Source organism: Phyllobates terribilis, unplaced genomic scaffold (genome assembly GCF_046119375.1).
Source record: "Phyllobates terribilis strain yellow unplaced genomic scaffold, ASM4611937v1 Scaffold_1__5_contigs__length_1240528914, whole genome shotgun sequence".
Lineage (NCBI taxonomy): Eukaryota > Metazoa > Chordata > Amphibia > Anura > Dendrobatidae > Phyllobates > Phyllobates terribilis.
Window position 1 is genome coordinate 399,831,695 of NW_027362761.1, and position 19,412 is coordinate 399,851,106.

General features: G+C 42.5%; 1 protein-coding gene across 1 annotated transcript in view; it reads right to left on the reverse strand.

Annotated features, from left to right (window-relative positions):
* The window catches only part of PRDM6 (PR/SET domain 6), a 155,762-nt gene that overhangs the window by 46,480 nt on the left and 89,870 nt on the right, over positions 1-19,412 (reverse strand). Inside the window, exons 4-6 of the mRNA XM_073654925.1 lie at positions 10,778-10,905; positions 507-631; positions 31-373 (exon numbers count right to left, since the gene is read on the reverse strand). Coding sequence (XP_073511026.1) covers positions 31-373; positions 507-631; positions 10,778-10,905 — 596 coding nt within the window. The remainder of the gene's footprint in view (positions 1-30; positions 374-506; positions 632-10,777; positions 10,906-19,412) is intronic.

Sequence of the window (19,412 nt, forward strand, 5' to 3'; positions counted from 1 at the left end):
TATGACATTGCTCATGTCATCTTGTTTTACCTGTCTGGATTCTGGGTGCATACGTGCATCTGTAGTAGAATCCTTTGGGTAAAAGTCTTAAAGCATTGTCCACATTTCCATAGATGCCAGTCACTGAATTCTGAGTTGAGTTGGCTTGTTGAGGTTGGGCTGGCAAGAACTCGTTGGTTTTTTGCATTAATCTGGTTATATCCTGTATCCAAAGGCCCAGATTTATCCAGTAGAGAATAGTTTCTATTGCATGGAGTCTGTGGAAAAACTATGGACCTCTGCAATGTAGAAGAAGGCAACTTGCCATTTTTGTTGAAGGATTGTAGAGTGTCTTGTCTGGACATGGCTTCAATAACAGGTGATGGGACGTTCACTACAAGACATAAGGTTTTTTTCATCGTTAAAATACAGCGGTCACATAATACTATCAAAAATATCATTTTCTAATGAACTCAAGTTAAGAGAAAACCATCCAGTGTATGACAGCATAATGAATAATGTCTTACAGTTTTCATCCTGAGCGATGCATTGTAATGGAATCCCAAAGAACGACGTGTAGCTGTCATTGTACCACACCAATAGCTCTGTGCCCCGGGGAATGTCAATACAAGCTCTGTAGAATATGCTTGATCTGGTAAAATAACAGAAAATCAATCATACTTGATCTATTTACTTCCTTCAATCACTTCTAAAACAGAAGAAAAAAAACATTTTGTTGGAAACATATCACAAAATAAAGATAATACTATTTTAACCATTAAAATAAAAAAATAGTAAATATAAAAAGGGCACAATCCACACAAGACACTTTCATTATCTTCAAAAGTGACACTGTACAGCCAAAAAACGACTTCATAATAGGGTTCTTAGGCTGCACATCCCTGTACGATCAGTTTGTCTCATAGGTCTCATTTCTATAGCTGAAGGCCATATTGACTCTTAGCAGAGAATCAGATATTGAGCATACTCTAGTATAGCTAATATCAATATTGTGTATCTTTCACTAATCCAGAGCTACAACCAAAATAAGTAGCTATGAGATAAGTTTGTCAGTCCGTAGAGGGGCGACACAGATTAAAGAGGGCCCTGCGCAAGAACAGTATATGGGACCTTTGCAGATTATTAGCTTATCATAATGCACCCCTTATTTGTCTGTGATAAAAGCCCATTTCTGCTTTGGAGATGGAAGTGGCCCCTCAACTCTTGGGCTCCAGTATGGCTGCACAGGTTGCACTAATGTTGTGTATGCCCATAAGGCTATATCATTTTCTGCATATCCATAAAACAAACATTCTTGTTGTTATCTTGCAGAGAACATAGTGGGTAATTTCTGGCTGATCTGTTTTAATTTTCTAAGAATTGGCTAAGTAAAGAAGACTTAATTATCTTTCTTGCTATAGAGTGGACAGAGCGGTGATCGGAGGACCCAGTTGCAGAGAGTTGTCTTACAGCCAGACACAGGACAGAGAGGTTAACATGGCTGATTTCTTGTGATATTTTATGTCAATTTTAGGGTTACTTTATAGGAGTTTTTCAAGAACTAATTTTTAAACCATAACAAACATAAACATTCCCTCTCTGCCACTGACACTCGCGCCAACTACCTTGGCATCTCCGCTGAGCCCAGTGATTGGTTGCAGCAGTTGTGACCACTGCAGCCTGTCAGCAAATACTGGGGGCAGCAGCAAAGAGTTGACACTGAAGTTGGCATCAGTAAGTAAAGTTTTTTGTTGTTTATTTTAAACAGTGGAAGATTAAGGAAAAAATATTTCCTAGAAAACTCTACAGCAGCTCTCCCTCTGATCTTCTAAGTTAATTATTCCCTCTCAAATTAAAAATAGTATAAAACTCTTGAGGGGCAGAATAAATTATCAGTTTAATGCGGAATTAGGTTCCATGCTGCCTACTGAAGTCTATAAAGAGTTGGGTGGAGGAGGAAGTTGTTTATAGTGAAACAAAGCTAGATAGACTCACAAAGACAGTGTCGAAGGTTCTTTTACGTTTTCTTTTACCCCAGTGCTGGATTCACAGCTGCACTGCTTAGTTCTGCTGTATAATGTCTTCCACATTGTTGCTGCATCTGAGGGTGTGCTACAGTGAGATTGGGGAGCAGGACATGCTGCACTCTGTGTATGGGAAAAATCATAGCAGATAGTCTCCACCCAGTAGCTCAGGGAAAACTGATGACTAGAGATGGAGCATTCAGAGGGGAAACATGGTGAAACAATTCTATATATTAGTCATATAATGGCCAAGAACTGTGCTACTCATCAGGTACACAGATATGACAGCTTATTTTAAAATGTATCACTTGTAAAAACTTTAAAGGGAATCTGTCACCAGGTTTTTGCTATCTCATTTGAGAGCAGCATGATGTAGGGGTAGAAACCCTGATTCCAGCTATGTGTCACTTACTGGACTCCTGCAGATCCAGCAGTTCTCTGAATGCTGAGCTCTGCTTAAGCCCAACCACACCACTGATTGACAGCTTTCTGTGTACACTGTGCACAAGCAGAAAGGTTTCAATCAGTGGTGAGGGCGGGATTTGGCTAAATTGCAGCAGGTTAACTAGTCCCCGGGTGATAATCTCCTGCTCATAAAACAATTGTTTTAGAAAAACTACTGCAAGCAGCCCAGTAATGATACATCACTGGAATCAGAGTCTCTGAGTCTTCATCATGTTGGTGACAGATTCCCTTTAAACTGTGGACACTTGGAAGGAGATCTTAAACACAGAAGAATTGGGAAATAATTAAAATTTCTCCTGACCCCCATCCATATATACTCTTGTCTCAACCTGGCATGCATGCATTTTGTTTGGGGAGAGTGGAGTAAACTGATGCCAGACATCTCTGGCCGGGGCTTATGTCCCCTATGATTAGAAGGATTGGGCATTTTGAAATCCAACATACATCTACTGTCAGGGGAGAGTTGGGATTCAACCAATATACATTAGATGTAATATACTCATACTGAAATTGTTGGGTTCAGCTGCTCTAGTGTGTTAAAGGGGTTTTCCCACGAACAAAGTTAATTTTAATCAACATTTTAATCAATAGATCTTTGCATAATAATAAGTTCCACACTTGGATGTGTTTGAAAAAAATTGTTCCTGTGCTGAGATAATCTTAGAAATGTGCTCCTGCTGTGTACTGTGTAATGGCTGTGTCTGACCGTACAGGGACATGGTCTGATCATACCACATCTCCTGGGCAGGAGGGGGGGAGAAGACGACTATACAGACATTACAGCAGGGAATCACAGCTGACTCTTTCCTTGAAGTAAAACATTGCTTAAAAACAGGCAGTGAAATGTTCTGCCTCACAGAAACCAGCAGCTGTGATCCCGTGCTGTAATGTCTGCATACTCTTTTGATTTCTCCCCTGCCCAGGAGATGTGGTATAATCAGACCATGTCCCTGTACGGTCAGACACAGCCATTACACAGTACACAGGAGGGGCACATTTATAAGATTATCTCAGCACAGGAACATTTTTCTAAAAAAAACATCCAGTTGTGTAAATTATTTTTATTCCAAGATCTATTAATTAAAATATACTTTGTTCATGTGAAAACCCCTTTAACTATTAGTAGCTATTTGATGATAAGCAGGGGCATAGCTATAGTGGGTACAGGGATTACAGTCTCACCCTGGTCCTCACGCATAACAAGGCCCAAAAGATCCCTTTGGCTCATATGAGAAGACTAGTACTATTAAAAACCCATGATACAAGTGATTCTCACTAAATTAGAATATCATCAAAAAGTTAATTTATTTCAGTTCTTCCATACAAAAAGTGAAACTCGTATATTATATAGAGTCATTACAAACAGAGTGATCGAGTTTCCCATAGACTTACATTGGGCTCGTTGCTCGGGTCGAGCACCCGAGTATTCCAATGTGCTCGACCTGAGCTTCAAGCACCCGAGCATTTTAGTGCTCGCTCATCACTACTTACAGCCAATGAAAACACAAAAGTCATTATCTCAGTAAATTAGAATACTTTATAACACCAGCTTGAAAAATGTTTTTCAAATTCGAAATGCTGGCTTACTAAAATGTATGTTCAGTAAATGCACTCAATACTTGGTCGGGGCTTCTTTTGCATCAATTACTGCATCAATGCGGCGTGGCATGGAGGCGATCAGCCTGTGGCACTGCTGAGGTGTTATGGAAGCCCAGGTTGCTTTGATAGCAGCCTTCAGCTCGTCTGTATTGTTGGGTCTGGTGTCTCTCATCTTCCTCTTGACAATATCCCATAGACTCTCTATGGGGTTATGGTCAGGTGAGTATGCTGGCCAATCAAGCACAGTGATACTGTTGTTTTTAAACCAGGTATTGGTGCTTTTTGCAGTGTGAACAGGTGCCAATGAAATTTCCTTCTCCAAAAAGCTTGTCGGCAGAGGGAAGCATGAAGTGCTCTAAAATTTCCTGGTAGACGGCTGCACTGACTTTGGTCTTGATAAAACACAGTGGACCTACACCAGCAGATGACATGGCTCCCCAAACCATCACTGATTGTGGAAACTTCACACTACACCTCAAGAAGCTTGGATTGTGGCCTCTCCACTCTTCCTCCAGACTCTGGGACCTTGATTTCCAAATGAAATGCAAAATTTACTTTCATCTGAAAACAAGACCACTGAGCAACAGTCCATGTCTTTTTCTCCTTGGCCCAAGTAAGACGCTTCTGGCGTTGTCTATTGGTCATGAGTGGCTTGACACAAGGAATGCGACACTTGTAGCCCATGTCCTGAATACGTCTGTATGTGGTGGCTCTTGAAGCAATGACTCCAGCAGCAGTCCACTCCTGGTAAATCTCCCCCAAATTTTTGAATGGCCTTTTATTAACAATCCTTTAATATGCTTGGATACAGCACTATGTGAACAGCCAGCTTCTTTAGCAATGACCTTTTGTGGCTTACCCTCCTTGTGGAGTGTGTTAATGACTGCCTTCTGGACGTCAAGTCAGCAGTCTACCCCATGATTGTGGAGCCTACTGAAACAGACTAAGGGACCTTTTTAAATGCACCGGAAGCCTTTGCAGGTTTTTTTTGTTAATTATTCTAATTAACTGAGATAATGACTTTTGTGTTTTCATTGGCTGTAAGCCATAATCATCAACATTAACAGAAATAAACACTTGAAATAGATCACTCTGTTTGTAATGACTATATAATAACGAGTTTCACTATTTGTATTGAAGAACTGAAATAAATTAACTTTTTGATGATATTCTAATTTAGTGAGAAGCACTTGTACTTGGGGGCACTGTTGGAGATTTTGCATTGTGGCTCATGAGTTTCACGTTATGCCACTGATCATAATAATATAGAAGAAAATTACACGCTGTCTCTAATTACTATAATTAATGCTATTAACAACAAAGCAAATTAGCCTGCTTAAAAACACTAATTTGATGAGCAATTGCTACTATGATACAACAAGACTCCCACAAAGGTGATTTATTCATATCTTTAAATTCTCCCCAGCTCATGATGTGTAACTGCGCAATGTTCATTGGTCCCGTCGAGGTTTGCATCCGAACCCTCCCCACAAAACGGGATTCAGACGTAGTGCCGAACTAATAGCAAAATCAATTTTCATACATTATGCCAATTTTTCTAACACTTTCATGACTAAGATCTCAAGTGATTGTGTTCTGTCTTTGATATGGCAAATACTTAAAGGGGTTGTGCGGTACTTTAGATTAGTCCCCATGTATCCCCCCCCCCAGGTCCCTAAGACTTTTTGTAAATACCTTCTGTTGCTGATAATGCCTGTGAGCGGCGCTATCGGTGTCCGCTCACAGGTATCAAGTGACCCCGCGCTGACGTCACGACAAGTGAGGCATGACTCAGCGCTGGGGTCCCAGCGGTGGCTGCTGGGTTGTGGGCGGGGTTACCGCCGCGTCACACCCGGCATCCACCGCGCGCTTTCCCAATGAATGGGGAGAGGCAGAGCGCGCGGTGGATTCCGGGTGTGACGCGGGGGAGGTGGGGGGGTAACCCCACCCACAACCTGGCATCCACAGTAGAACCAGGAAGATCGTGACCCCCAGCTGCTGCCAGCACTTGTCGTGACATCAGCGGATGTCAGTGCCGGCTGCAGCCGGGGGTCACGTGATGCCTGTGAGCGGCCACCGATAGCGCCGCTCACAGACATTATCAACAGCAGAAGGTATTTACAGAAAGTCTTAGGGACCTGGGGGATGATACATGGGGGGTTAATCTAAAGTACCGCACAACCGGATTAAAAACATGACTGTCCTCTTTTAAAGCAATGCCACACCGGTCCACAAATTGCTCCTGGCACTAGCCCTATTCACTTCAATGGAGCTAAGCTACCATACCAGACACAACCCATGAACACGTGACGTTGTTTCTGAAAGATAGAAGCCTGATCTGTTTTATATTGTAATCTAAGCACTTTATACAGTTTAATATCACTTTTCAGTGCGAGTTATTTGTAACAAAGTAATTTGGTTGTAGAATAACTCTGCTGACGTATGGGAATCCTTCCCTGCATTTTTCACTGCAGTGAGATATGCACTTGTCAACCTATTTTGTCACCACAAACTGACTCTTGGCAACAGAATCATAAAGATCAATAGAAAAGTGCAGACCCTCAATATTTTACTTGCAGCTGCAAAACTTCCATTTATCTTGTTAGTCTCTCTATTTACAGCCATGTTGTCTCAGGAGGGCACTGCTGGCTAAGCAGAACATTTCTACAGCTTTCTATGAATATCTGTCAGAAACTCTCAACGCGGCCTGTTTTTGTTTTCCCCATTTAAACTTCCACCTTCTCTATAATTTACAATTTTCTTGACTTTGCTGTAGCAATGAAAATAATTTTCTCCTAGATTAGAAAAAAAAAGTCAATAGTAAGTTCCAAAACTTGAGAGGAATCAAGTCTACTCTGTGCTGTACAATTCCAAACATTTCATCTTTCACTTTGGCTCTCCGTAAAATAAACAAAGCGGAGTAGCAATGAACGTACTAAAAAACCAAATGACACAGTTTGCTGCTGAAAGAGCAGAACTGTTTTCAGGCGATGGGTGGTCTCTGAGGGTAGACCGAAAAATAGTGTAAGCATACACCATTTCTTCCAAGCGAATAATGCTTCCAAAACTCGCACAACTCTCTGCATGCTGAAGTACATCAAAGGGATTTTTCTCGTTTCGGATAATATTTCCTTTGCTGACATGTATTTAGTATTGTGGTTGGATGACTCATAAAGATAGCTTCATGGCGTCCTAACGCTGTTGAAGTAGAACACATGCCAACGGACATTATTGTCAGCCTCAAAAATAAAAACAAAACGTTCAACCGAGGGTCAATCAATCACACAGTTCTTTGAAGAAAATTCCATTTAGATATTAGACATCATAACATAGTCAATTCAAACCAGCTGACTTTTCGTGAAAAGGACAACTTTAGACAATGCAGAAATAGGCTGAAGCCTTAAGTGTTTGTACTCCTAAGCACTCCGCTCTTTTGGTGACTGAGCAGAGTTTATTTAATTTTCATGGTTCATTGCTCTGAAAGCTGAAACAACTAAAACCATACTGTACCGAGCTGTTAACATCTCATCTGGATGTAAAAATTGCTATTAAAATGTCTGATGCATGTAAATGTTTTTATTTTCCATGCTTGTAACTACATGATTCCTTAATACACATGACTTCTACTTAAAATAGCTGCCAGAATTTAGGTCTGCCTAAGTGAGTAATAATAAAGTAATCTATGTGTGTTTCAGGACATTCGTGTAGATTACACTTAGGCCTCCATTATTATACTTTTACTGTACCCCATATGGCCGAAAACCTCAAAACAATTTCTCTCTTACCTTGACTAAAGCTATGCTGACAGCTCAAAATATCTGCAGCTTATTCTCTATATAGAGCAGTGACCCACAGGAATGAACGTTGTATGTACAGCTACATGAAGACTAAATGCCAACGTTATGAAATACCTAAGGACCCTGTCATCACATGCCATGACGATATTGTGGGGATTGTTACCTTTTTAAACCTGTCCTTCTGGAAATTAGCAGTGTGACTGGAAGCCAAAAAGTGAACTTTTATCATCCTTGCACGTCACCTGGTATTAGTCATCTGGGTGGAGACACAACACCAACAATAACCTATGTACTCTGTTTTTTGGCTGAAATCAAGCCCAATGTTCTTGTTTAAAGGGGTTATCCGGGCTTTCTGTATAATTTGTGTGTGTATCTAGGTTGCAGAATGCTGACAGTTTGTAATGGCAGAAACTAGTCGGTGATGTCACAAAAGATGCCACCCCCAGTCTCTGCCAGTACCCTCCCCACCACCACCACCACCTGACCCTCCCCACCTCCCCCCTCCTGCTCCATCCTCCTGTGCAGTACTCAGTGCCAGGCAGCAGGGCAATGACTCAGCTGATTGGAGGAACCAGGAAGGAAAAGGTTTCTACAGAGGTGAGTACATCCATCCCTCTATCATCCATCATCCATCCCTCATCCATCCATCCCTGCCTCAACCATCATCCCTCCCTCATCCATCCATCCCTCCCTCATCCATCCTTCCTTCCCTCATCCATCCATCCCTCACCCATTCATCCATCCCTCCCTAATACATCCATCCCTCCCTCATATACATACACACATCACTATAGACTGAGGTTCTACAGCAGCTAAGGTGTATTATGTGGTATATATGTAGCTACATCACTATAGACTGAGGCTCTGCAGCAGTTGAGGTGTATTATGTCGTATATATGTATGTACATCACCATAGACTGAGGTTCTGCAGCAGCTGAGGTGTATTATGTGGTATATATATAGATACATCACTATAGACTGAGGTTCTGCAGCAGATGAGGTGTATTATGTGGTATAAATGTAGGTATACACACACATACTTGCACACAGACATCCCTATAGACTTCACTTCACAGTACTCATATGTCAGTGGTGATGTGGAGAGGTGAAGCTCTATTACCACTGTGGATGTGGTGTGGAGACATGTGACGCTCTATTACTACTGTGGATGAGGTGTGGAGTGCAGTGATTATGCTGCTTCCACAGATGAAGATACAGGACACTGATCTGTTATTTCCAATACTGGAATAAATTACAGAGGTCAGCGCAAGAGCAGATTACTGACAGCCAATAAGTGTGCAGTGAACGGGCAGAGGGTGGTGCTGGACACTGAGGTTGGGCGGTGCCAGCTCTGGCTGTGAGGTTAGAAGATACAGCACAGAGAGCTGTCAAGTTTGATACAGCCACAAGTAAACAAAGTGGGTGCAGGTAATGAAGTGAAATTCAGGAGGAACGAAAGGCAGAAACAAAAAGCTAAATTTATAGGAGTGTTGTATATTATATTTCAATACAGCACAGATTAGTTAAAAAAATTTGCATTTCGGGGCCGAAAAACCTTTTTAACATTGATGTCAGAGTATTCACACTCTGTGCAGGATGGGACAGTAGTCAATATTACAGCCGAGACACTGATTATAACTATAATTGTTTAGAACTGGAGGTTAATTTTCTAATTTCTAGTTTTCAGTTATTCTGCTGCTTTCAACAAGGAGTATTTTAAAACGATAATAAGACATACTATGCTTTCCTTTTAGTTAGAAAATCTGTGCTTTTTGGGTGCATACAGTATATGTAGAGTAAGGAAACTGTATTTCAGCTGCCTCTGATAGTCTGGTTAGCATGTTTGCTCATATGTGTTAAAGAAACCCTTCACCTGAGACTAAAAAGTGATTACCGGTATATTTCTTATCATAGTCACTTTACTTGGTGCCATCCGTTTGCCTCCCGCTGTCTCCTCTGCTCAGATCGGAGTTCCTTTTCTCCTTCTCCCAAGATTGCTGCTGCTGAGGCAGGGGGAACTTTGGTAAGTCTAAACTGACTGATAGCAGGATCAGCATTAGACCAGGCTGTCAGTCAGTGCTGGGAGGGTGATTACACTGCTCTATACACATAGAGCAGTGACTAAAACTGTTCCTTCACCACCTATGTGACGGAAAGAGCGAGCCTGCCAGGGAAATTAAGTTCTTCCTCCCATCTCTCAGTGAGGGCACCACAAGGTGTCAGAACGCTATTAACCTGCAGATTAACCCCATATGTGCAGGTTAATAGGGTTATTTTACATGACGGGGTTCCGTTTAATTCAATATTTTTGAACAAGTGACAGGTCCTCTTTAATGAAGAAAAAAAGTTGCAGCTAAAATTAAGCTCAATTTAGCTATAACTTAAAATAATGATTTTTGGTGGTCCATGTCAATCAGAGCAGTATTGAAATTAGCTTGATCTAATTGTTTTAAGCTTCACTTTACTTCAATAGGTTACTTCCTCCGACCCATAAAAAGCAAATAAGCATCACAAGGAAGGCCACCTTGGTTATCTGATAACCCTCCCTCTAAAAACGCTATTTAAATGGCTATTACACAATACTATGGTCACCTACAACTTCAACTCCCCAGAGATGGGACACTTACTTTAAAGTAACTCCTTAAATCTTTCGCTGATCCATATCCAAGTTTTGTATAACTAGCAAACATGGGAGATGAAGTAAATTTCACCAAAATTAATTTTTCAGTTCTCATTATTATAACTGCTTTTCTGTTTCTTTGAAGTCTAGCAAACATACTGTGAGATACATACGTTGTTTTCATTTTTTCATTCCTATGACCTTCCTAACTAAACACATCTGTTTTCTTAATATGTTCTTTTCTGAAAGTAAATTATTGAATTGAATGTAATTCAGAAATTCGAGCGCATTACCTGTACTGAACAACTGTCAAATTCTGTTCCCCGCAGTGCCTGGCGCATCGGACGTACCTCATCCAGCTTGACTTACTGGGTTCTCCTCCATCGATAAAGTGCTGTAGTGTCCCATCTTGATCATATATCTAGATGAGAATAAGTTTCGGGTTCAATACATGATTTATCTCCATTAAGTCAACAATCATTTTCCAGTAGGCCACTAGTGCCTCCATATATCATTCATAGGAAGTTAGCACTCTGCCATTAGTCACCAGATTATGTGTGAATCTTGAGAGTTGTTTGACTTAAGAAAAAAACACCTTGTGATGATGTATAAATTTATCCTGTCTTATCAGTCCAATCTTTAGTATGTTAAACACATTTACAGAACATCCCAGATGTCCCTTTACTTCCCACACAATATTTTGGCATTCTGGTTATGTAATGAGCTGCCAGACAAGAGCTTTGGTTTAATGAGGAATTAATGAATGGATGGCAAAGAGATTCAAAACGCTACCTAAGTGACAGAAACATTTATGTCCTACTGAATAATATTTACTTAGAGAGGTCTCGTTGATGTGAAACTCTAGAAATTTTTATCACATATATTCTCAAAAGACAATGCCAGGCACCCATAACTTATAGTAATATTAATTTTAATAATAATTTTATATTTATAGCACCAACATATTACACAGCACTTTACAATTAAGTGAGGACAGGTACAAACTATATAGACATCACAGAGTGACACATAATTCAGCAGTTACAGGAGGAGTGAGGGCCCTGCTCACAAGCTTACAATCTATAAGGAAATAGGGGGGACCAAAAGGTAAAAAGTGCTTCTTATGTATAGTCCAGCTAGCATTATAATAAACTAGCTATTGAACCCGTACTACTCCCGGGTGGCAAGCATTTTTATTGGTATATGGTCACCCATGCTGGTATGTGCTGCCGCCCTCCTGGTATTTGTACTGCCCCCATCCTGTCCCCACCATCCTATCCTGGTATGCATGGCACCCCTCATCCCCATCCTGGTATGCATGGCACCCCCCCACCCCCAATCCTGGTATGCATGGCACCCCTCACCCCCAATCCTGGTATGTATGGCACCCCTCATCCCCAATCCTGGTATGCATGGCATCCCTCACCCCTAATACTGGTATGCGTGGCACCCCTCATCCCCAATCCAGGTATGTGTGATACTCCTCATCCCTATCCTGGTATGCATGGTACCCCATCCCTCATCCCTATCCTGGAATGTATGGTATCCCTCATCCTGAAATGCATGGGCCCCTCACCCACATCCTGGTATGCATGGCACCCTTCACCCCCATCCTGGTATGCTTGGCACTCCTCATCCCTATCCTGGTATGCATGGCAGTCCTCATCCCCAATCCTGGTATGCATGGCACCCCTCATCACAAATCCTGGTATTCATGGCACCCCTCATCCCCAATCCTGATATGCATGGCACCCCTCATCCCAAATCCTGGTATGCATGGCACCCCTCATCCCCAATCCTGGTATGCATGGCTCCCTCATCCCCAATCCTGGTATGCATGGCACTCCTCATCCCCAATCCTGGTATGCATGGCACCCCTCATCCCCAATGCTGGTATGCATGGCTCCCTCATCCCAATCCTGTTAAGCGTGGCTCCCTCATCCCCAATCCTGGTATACGTGGCTCCCTCATCCCCAATCCTGGTATGTGTGGAACCCCTCATCCCCAATCCTGGTATGCATTGGAACCCCTCATCCCCAATCCTGGTATGCATGGCACCCCTCACCCCCAATCCTGGTATGTATGGCCCCCCTCATCCCCAATCCTGGTATGCGTAGCACCCGTCATCCTCAATCCTGGAATGTGTGGTACTCCTCATCCCTATCCTGGTATGCATGGTACCCCATCCCTCATCCCTATCCTGGAATGTATGGTATCCCTCATCCTGGTATGCATGGCCCCTCACCCACATCCTGGTATGCATGGCACCCCTCATCCCCAAACCTGGTAGGCATGGCACCCCTCATCCCCAATCCTGGTATGCATGGCTCCCTCATCTCCAATCCTGGTATACATGGTACCCCGCATCCCCAATCATGGTATGCATGGCTCCCTCATCCCCAATCCTGGCATGTATGGCACCGCTCATCCCCAATCCTGGTATGCATGGCTCCCTCATCCCCAATCCTGGTATGCATGGTAACCCTCATTCCCAATCCTGGTATGCATGGCACCGCTCATCCCCTATCCTGGTATTTATGGCTCCCTCATCCCCAATCCTGGTATGCATGGCACCCCTCATCCCCAATCCTGGTATTTATGGCCCCCTCACCCCCATCCTGGTATGCTTGGAACTCCTCATCCCTATCCTGGTATGCATGGCACCCCTCATCCCCAATCCTGGTATGCATGGCACCCCTCATCCCAAATCCTGGTATGCATGGCGCCCCTCATCCCCCAATCCTGGTATGCATGGCTCCCTCATCCCCAATCCTGGTATGCATGGCTTCCTCATCCCCAATCCTGGTATGCATGGCACCCCTCATCCCCAATCCTGGTATGCATGGCTCCCTCATCCCAATCCTGTTATGCGTGGCTCCCTCATCCCCAATCCTTGTATACGTGGCTCCCTCATCCCAAATCCTGGTATGCGTGTAACCCCTCATCCCCAATCCTGGTATGCATTGGAACCCCTCATCCCCAATCCTGGTATGTATGGCACCCCTCATCCCCAATCCTGGTATGCATGGCACCCCTCACCCCCAATACTGGTATGTGTGGCACCCCTCATCCTCAATCCTGGTATGCGTAGCACCCGTCATCCTCAATCCTGGTATGTGTGGTACTCCACATCCCTATCCTGGTTTGCATGGTACCCCATCCCTCATCCCTATCCTGGAATGCATGGTATCCCTCATCCAGGTATGCATGGCACCCCTCTCCCCCATCCTGGTATGCATGGCACCCCTCATCCCCAAACCTGGTATGCATGGCACCCCTCATCCCCAATCCTGGTATGCATGACTCCCTCATCCCCAATCCTGGTATACATGGTACCCCGCATCCCAAATCATGGTATGCATGGCTCCCTCATCCCCAATCCTGGTATGTATGGCACCCCTCATCCCCAATCCTGGTATGCATGGCTCCCTCATCCCCAATTGTGGTATACATGGCTCCCTCATCCCCAATCCTGGTATGCATGGTACCCCTCATCCCCAATCCTGGTATGCATGGCACCGCTCATCCCCTATCCTGGTATTTATGGCTCCTTCATCCCCAATCCTGGTATGCATGGCACCCCTCATCCCCAATCCTGGTATTTATGGCTCCCTCACCCCCTTCCTGGTATGCTTGGCACTCCTCATCACTATACTGGTATGCATGGCAGCCCTCATCCCAAATCCTGGTATGCACGGCACCCCTCATTCCCAATCCTGGTATTTATGGCACCCCTCATCCCCAATCCTGGTATGCATGGCACTCCTCATCCCAAATCCTGGTATGCATGGCACCCCTCATCCCCAATCCTGGTATGCATGGCTCCCTCATCCCCAATCCTGGTATGCATGGCACCCCTCATCCCCAATCCTGGTATGCATGGCACCCCTCATCCCAAATCCTGGTATGCATGGCTCCCTCATCCCAATCCTGGTATGCGAGGCTCCCTCATCCCCAATCCTGGTATACGTGGCTCCCTCATCCCCAATCCTGATATGCATGGAACCCCTCATCCCCAATCCTGGTATGCGTGGCACCCATCATCCCCAATCCTGGTATGCATTGGAACCCTTCAGACCCAATCCTGGTATGCATGGCACCCCTCATCCCAAATCCTGGTACGCATGGCTCCCTCATCCCAAATCCTGGTATGCATGGCTCCCTCATCCCCAATCCTGGTATGCATGGCACCCCTCATCCCTAATCCTGGTATGCATGGCACCCCTCATCCCCAAACCTGGTATGCATGGCACCCCTCATCCCTAATCCTGGTATGCATGGCTCCCTCATCCCCAATCCTGGTATACATGGTACCCTCACCCCCCAATCCTGGTATGTATGGCTCCCTCATCCCCAATCCTGGTATGCATGGCTCCCTCATCCCCAATCCTGGTATGCATGGTACCCCTCACCCCCAATCCTGGTATGCATGGCACCCCTCATCCCCTATCCTGGTATTTATGGCTCCCTCATCCCTCAGTCCAGGTGAGAATGAATAAAAGTGACAGTAAGAGTTTTTGCACTTTCAAAAGTGAGAAAAGGTCGGATTCTGGAGATGTTTTTAAGATGCAGGTAACATGAGCGAGCAAGTGATTGGAGATAGGGAATAAAGGAAAGTTCTGTGTCAAATATGACCTCAAGACAGCATGCTTGCTGTTTGGAAGTTATGATTGAATCACACAGGGCAATTGCAATATCAGGTACAGGTAGGTTAGTAGAGGGAGTAAAATAGTACTAGTATAGTAAACTTGGCTAAAATTGGATATAACATCACATCTTAGGCTATTGTGTCCCACAATACAATGATCAGGATTACCTAATTATATAATATGCAAATAGCCTCTTCATAAGGAAGAGGACTTTGTCTTCGGTGTCACCATTTGGATTGCTACATCCAGTAGGTGGCTCCCGAGATAAAGTCCTTTTCCTTCTAAAGAGGCTATTTGTATATTTCAATTCCCAGAGGAGCATTCCTTAGCCTATAAGTCTCCTTACACTGGCTTGGCACTCTCGCGAGGGAACCATTCCCCTTTAGATCCATAATTATATAATGAAAGCCAAGTTCAGTATCTTCTGGTCATACACATGACATAGTGACGAGGCAAAAGCTCGATCAGCCAGCAGATAATTTTTTGTCTCCCCTTCAAGCATGCAATATGAAGAGGGGTATGATGGTGAGAGCCACTTCCAGAAGAATTATGACGTATCGTAATGTGGTCTGATCCTGCAAAAGTGAACAGATTCTTTGTTTTCCAGCTTACAGCAATATCAATTCTTGGCCATATCATTTGGTCAATAATGTCTACAGTTTAATTGGCCTTGCTGATGCCTGGGTAACAGCATTGTGTGGATGGATCCTACTGTATATGACCAGCCTTACTTTGAAAGGATATATAGGATAGGGCAACGACAGGAAATATCCCATAAACTTGAGAATGATGATGCATTCAAAGATTTCCTACAGTGATGCATTAAAATTCAACAAATGTTCGTCTGAACTATCAGCGTATGGGTGGTATGTGCCCTCAAATCATATAGTCAAAGGTTCATATATATTGTAAATATTCTTTCAAAATTCTCCTTGGATCAGCGACACCACACATAAATTCAATTATACATTATCATAACATTGACTTTTCAATAATGAGGGTAGTTATGAGGTTTAGCTCAGCCATAATCTGAATCTTAACTTTTTGCCAGCTAATCTGTGTTATGATAAATGTGGTACAACTAACCCCAAGTCATGGTAAAGTAATACAAGAAAGCCCAGGGAATGTAGCAAATTATTTTCTTACGCACAGTATTATTACATTAAATTACAATATGGCGTGTAAAGTTTGGCATCAACAATTATGACATTTATATCTGATTTGTCAAAGCTACTAGAATGTGGCATTAGTTAATTGCTAAATATGGGATTCTGGATAATCTGGTTTTATTATTCTTTTAGATTCCTATTACTCAATAAAAAAAATTATTGAGTCCTCAGTGGTTGATACCTTACACAATACAAAGATAGTTTACGTTACTGCTCATTAGACAACTAAGATTTGGAGAGAATGTCTATTTTACATGGACGTGGTTTGGGGCTGGGAATAAAAATCATATAACAACACACTCCCTTCTATTTATCATTTTCTATGTTATATTAATTTCTCTTATTTCCATGCTTAAAGGGGTTATCCGGGACTTTTATTATTTTGCGAACGGGGCTAAGAATTAACAGGCAGGTTGTTGATGACTGCCTGTCTGTTCTGTTCGGCGCTGATCTCTGCCAGCTATGAGTGGTCACAGACTGCTCTTGCCAATGATTCAGTGGCTGACGTCATGTCTACAGAGAAGCATCTTCTCTTGAACTCTGCTCTGTTGGTGGGGCATGTCTGCATTGTCAGGTTGACAGGCAGCTCCCTGCTGCATGACTGCGGGGAGCTTACTGTCAATCAGCGTGATGGCAACAATGATACCTCATCGACAGAGCAGAGTGGAAGAGGAAGAGCTGCTCTGTTAACAAGAGATGAAGTGAAGCAGGGTAATCGCTGACTCAGCTGGTAGAGACTGTCCCCGGGCAGGACAGGCAGGTAGTTGGCAATTACCTGTCTGTTAGTTCTCAGCCCGACACCGTAACTAATAAAAGTCTTAGATAACTACTTTAACAAGTCAATTTGCTCAAGTACAGATCCCTCACATTTTCAGGAACATAGATTTCAATAATTTGGACATTTTTGTCCATAATCAAATATATTTTTGATAATTTTCAGTCTTTTTAGCAATGATCAGTTCCATCAAGTAATTCTAAAGGATAGCCTTAATCAACTCTACCATCTTTACAATATTTCTACCTATCCAATTCTTAGCTATATATAATCTAGTGAATATTAAAATATAGAGAACTATAGTTATTTTCATTTGACAAACGATCGGAAAATAAAGCTGTCAATGCTAAATTCGGGTTTTGTTGAGGTGAATTTAAGTGCATAACCGGGGAACGAGACTACAAGGACACGTAACCCAAGTGCTAGGTACCAAGAAGGCTTCTAACAAGCTACTTCACCTAGGCCAGTATATTAAGATACAAGGTTTGGACAGTGAATAGAACCTTTGTCCTGAATGAAGGGTGACCAAAATGTGCAAATATTAGTACAATGCCACCACACATGTGTATTAGTTTTCACAATCACTTACATGTCTCTACCATTTAGTAGTAGCATTAGAAAGCATTATAGACATAAGATCTGGTGTATAATGCCACGTATGTCAAATACTATGTAGGGTAGTAAATTTGGCTATTCATTGTAAGGGAAACAAAGGTAAGGAGCAGCCATGTTGGATGTTTTAAAGAAAATACAATTTTATCTTCAACAAAAAGCTTTACTTTGGATTTTGGGTAGTTATACACCTTCTCTTTTTTTTTTCTTTTACAGAAATAACACACATTTTGATTAGCTGAATAAGCATGGGAACGGGAGTCAAGAGTAGATAAACTTTCAGCGGACCATTACTTTGTTTCTAAAGCCCCATTTACACAGAAGGACCCATAAAACAATTTGTAGATTAAAAAGCTTTCTCAAATTATATAATGTTTTTTTCTATCATATGTTTTTTTTCTATCATAATGATCCTCTTAGTCAGTGCACAGGCAATGTACAAGGAGCGTCACTGTTGTCTAGCAAGATTTGTGTGCAACGCAACAATGTCAGAGTAAAAGTAAATGAGCCCATAAGCAACATTTACCAATCCTTTCTCTTTTTTCATCCCAACCTTTTTTTTTTTTCATTTGCTCCAATCAATTATCGATACGATAGATTGGAAACAAATGACTCGTAACATATATTGATCACTTCAAATGAGTCTTAAAACAAGATTAAGGCAGACTAGCATTCTCATGTTGAAAATATGTAAAAGAACTGAATAATTAAGCTATTACAAAATATTAATTTGTGGGATGAAAGTAAAATTTTTCATCTAAAATTACTTAGGATATCTTGTGGGCATTATTTTCTACTTCTCCCAATACATCAAAAAACTCAATTAAAATGCAGTTTATCAAAGGGATATAAAACTATATCTAATAACCTCAATGGCCAGAACTGTTGTATTGTAAGATTCATATAATGGTAAACAGACAATAGTCAATTTTCAGCATGTACATGTATTATCATCACAGCTTTTGACAAGGATCTTCTGGAGGATGACCAGAGCTAGGTTCTCTTATGTTGGGGTTACTGACCACTTTGTAAATAAACATGTAGTACTTTGATGTTTGGGCACATAGATATGCTAATCCCTGATTGGAGACAGTCTAAAATTAGATTTGGAATTTGAAAGAGTGTTATTATCTTAACTATAGGAGCAGTTTGGAAAGATACTTCATGATCTGCGGAATATTTCCAAGATGTCTGTATTTTTGGCACTCATTTGATGAATGAACTTTTCTAGAACAGTCTTACTGAATTAATGTATTTTGGCACCTATTCTAATACTACAATAATAATAGTTTTATATGTGCCACCCCGGCCAGCCGCTGTGGTCAGGGTACTGGCGGACAGCGTTCTGAGTGGTAGTCTGGCTCGACCAGGGGTGCGCAACAGTCTTTTTCAATTGTGGGGATTAATAATAAAATAATAAAAAGGTTTGTGACGCCAGTTGGGATGTTCGGCCTGGTGTGGCCGGGCACTGATGAAGGTCCCTGGGAGTTAGGTGGTGATGAACAGTGCCAGATTATTAACCCTTCCCAACCAGGGCTGGCTTCCAGGGGGGTTGGAGCAGTAATGGAGCAGCAGAGAATAATCAGCATTAGACTGGGTGATAATCAGTTTGTACCTTTTACTGAAGTTCTTCAAACAGTTCTAGAAGATTCTATATAACTCTCACAAGGAGTTTGGACAGACCTGCATGGTGAGGGTTCAGTTTGTCTGCTGTGAGGTATGT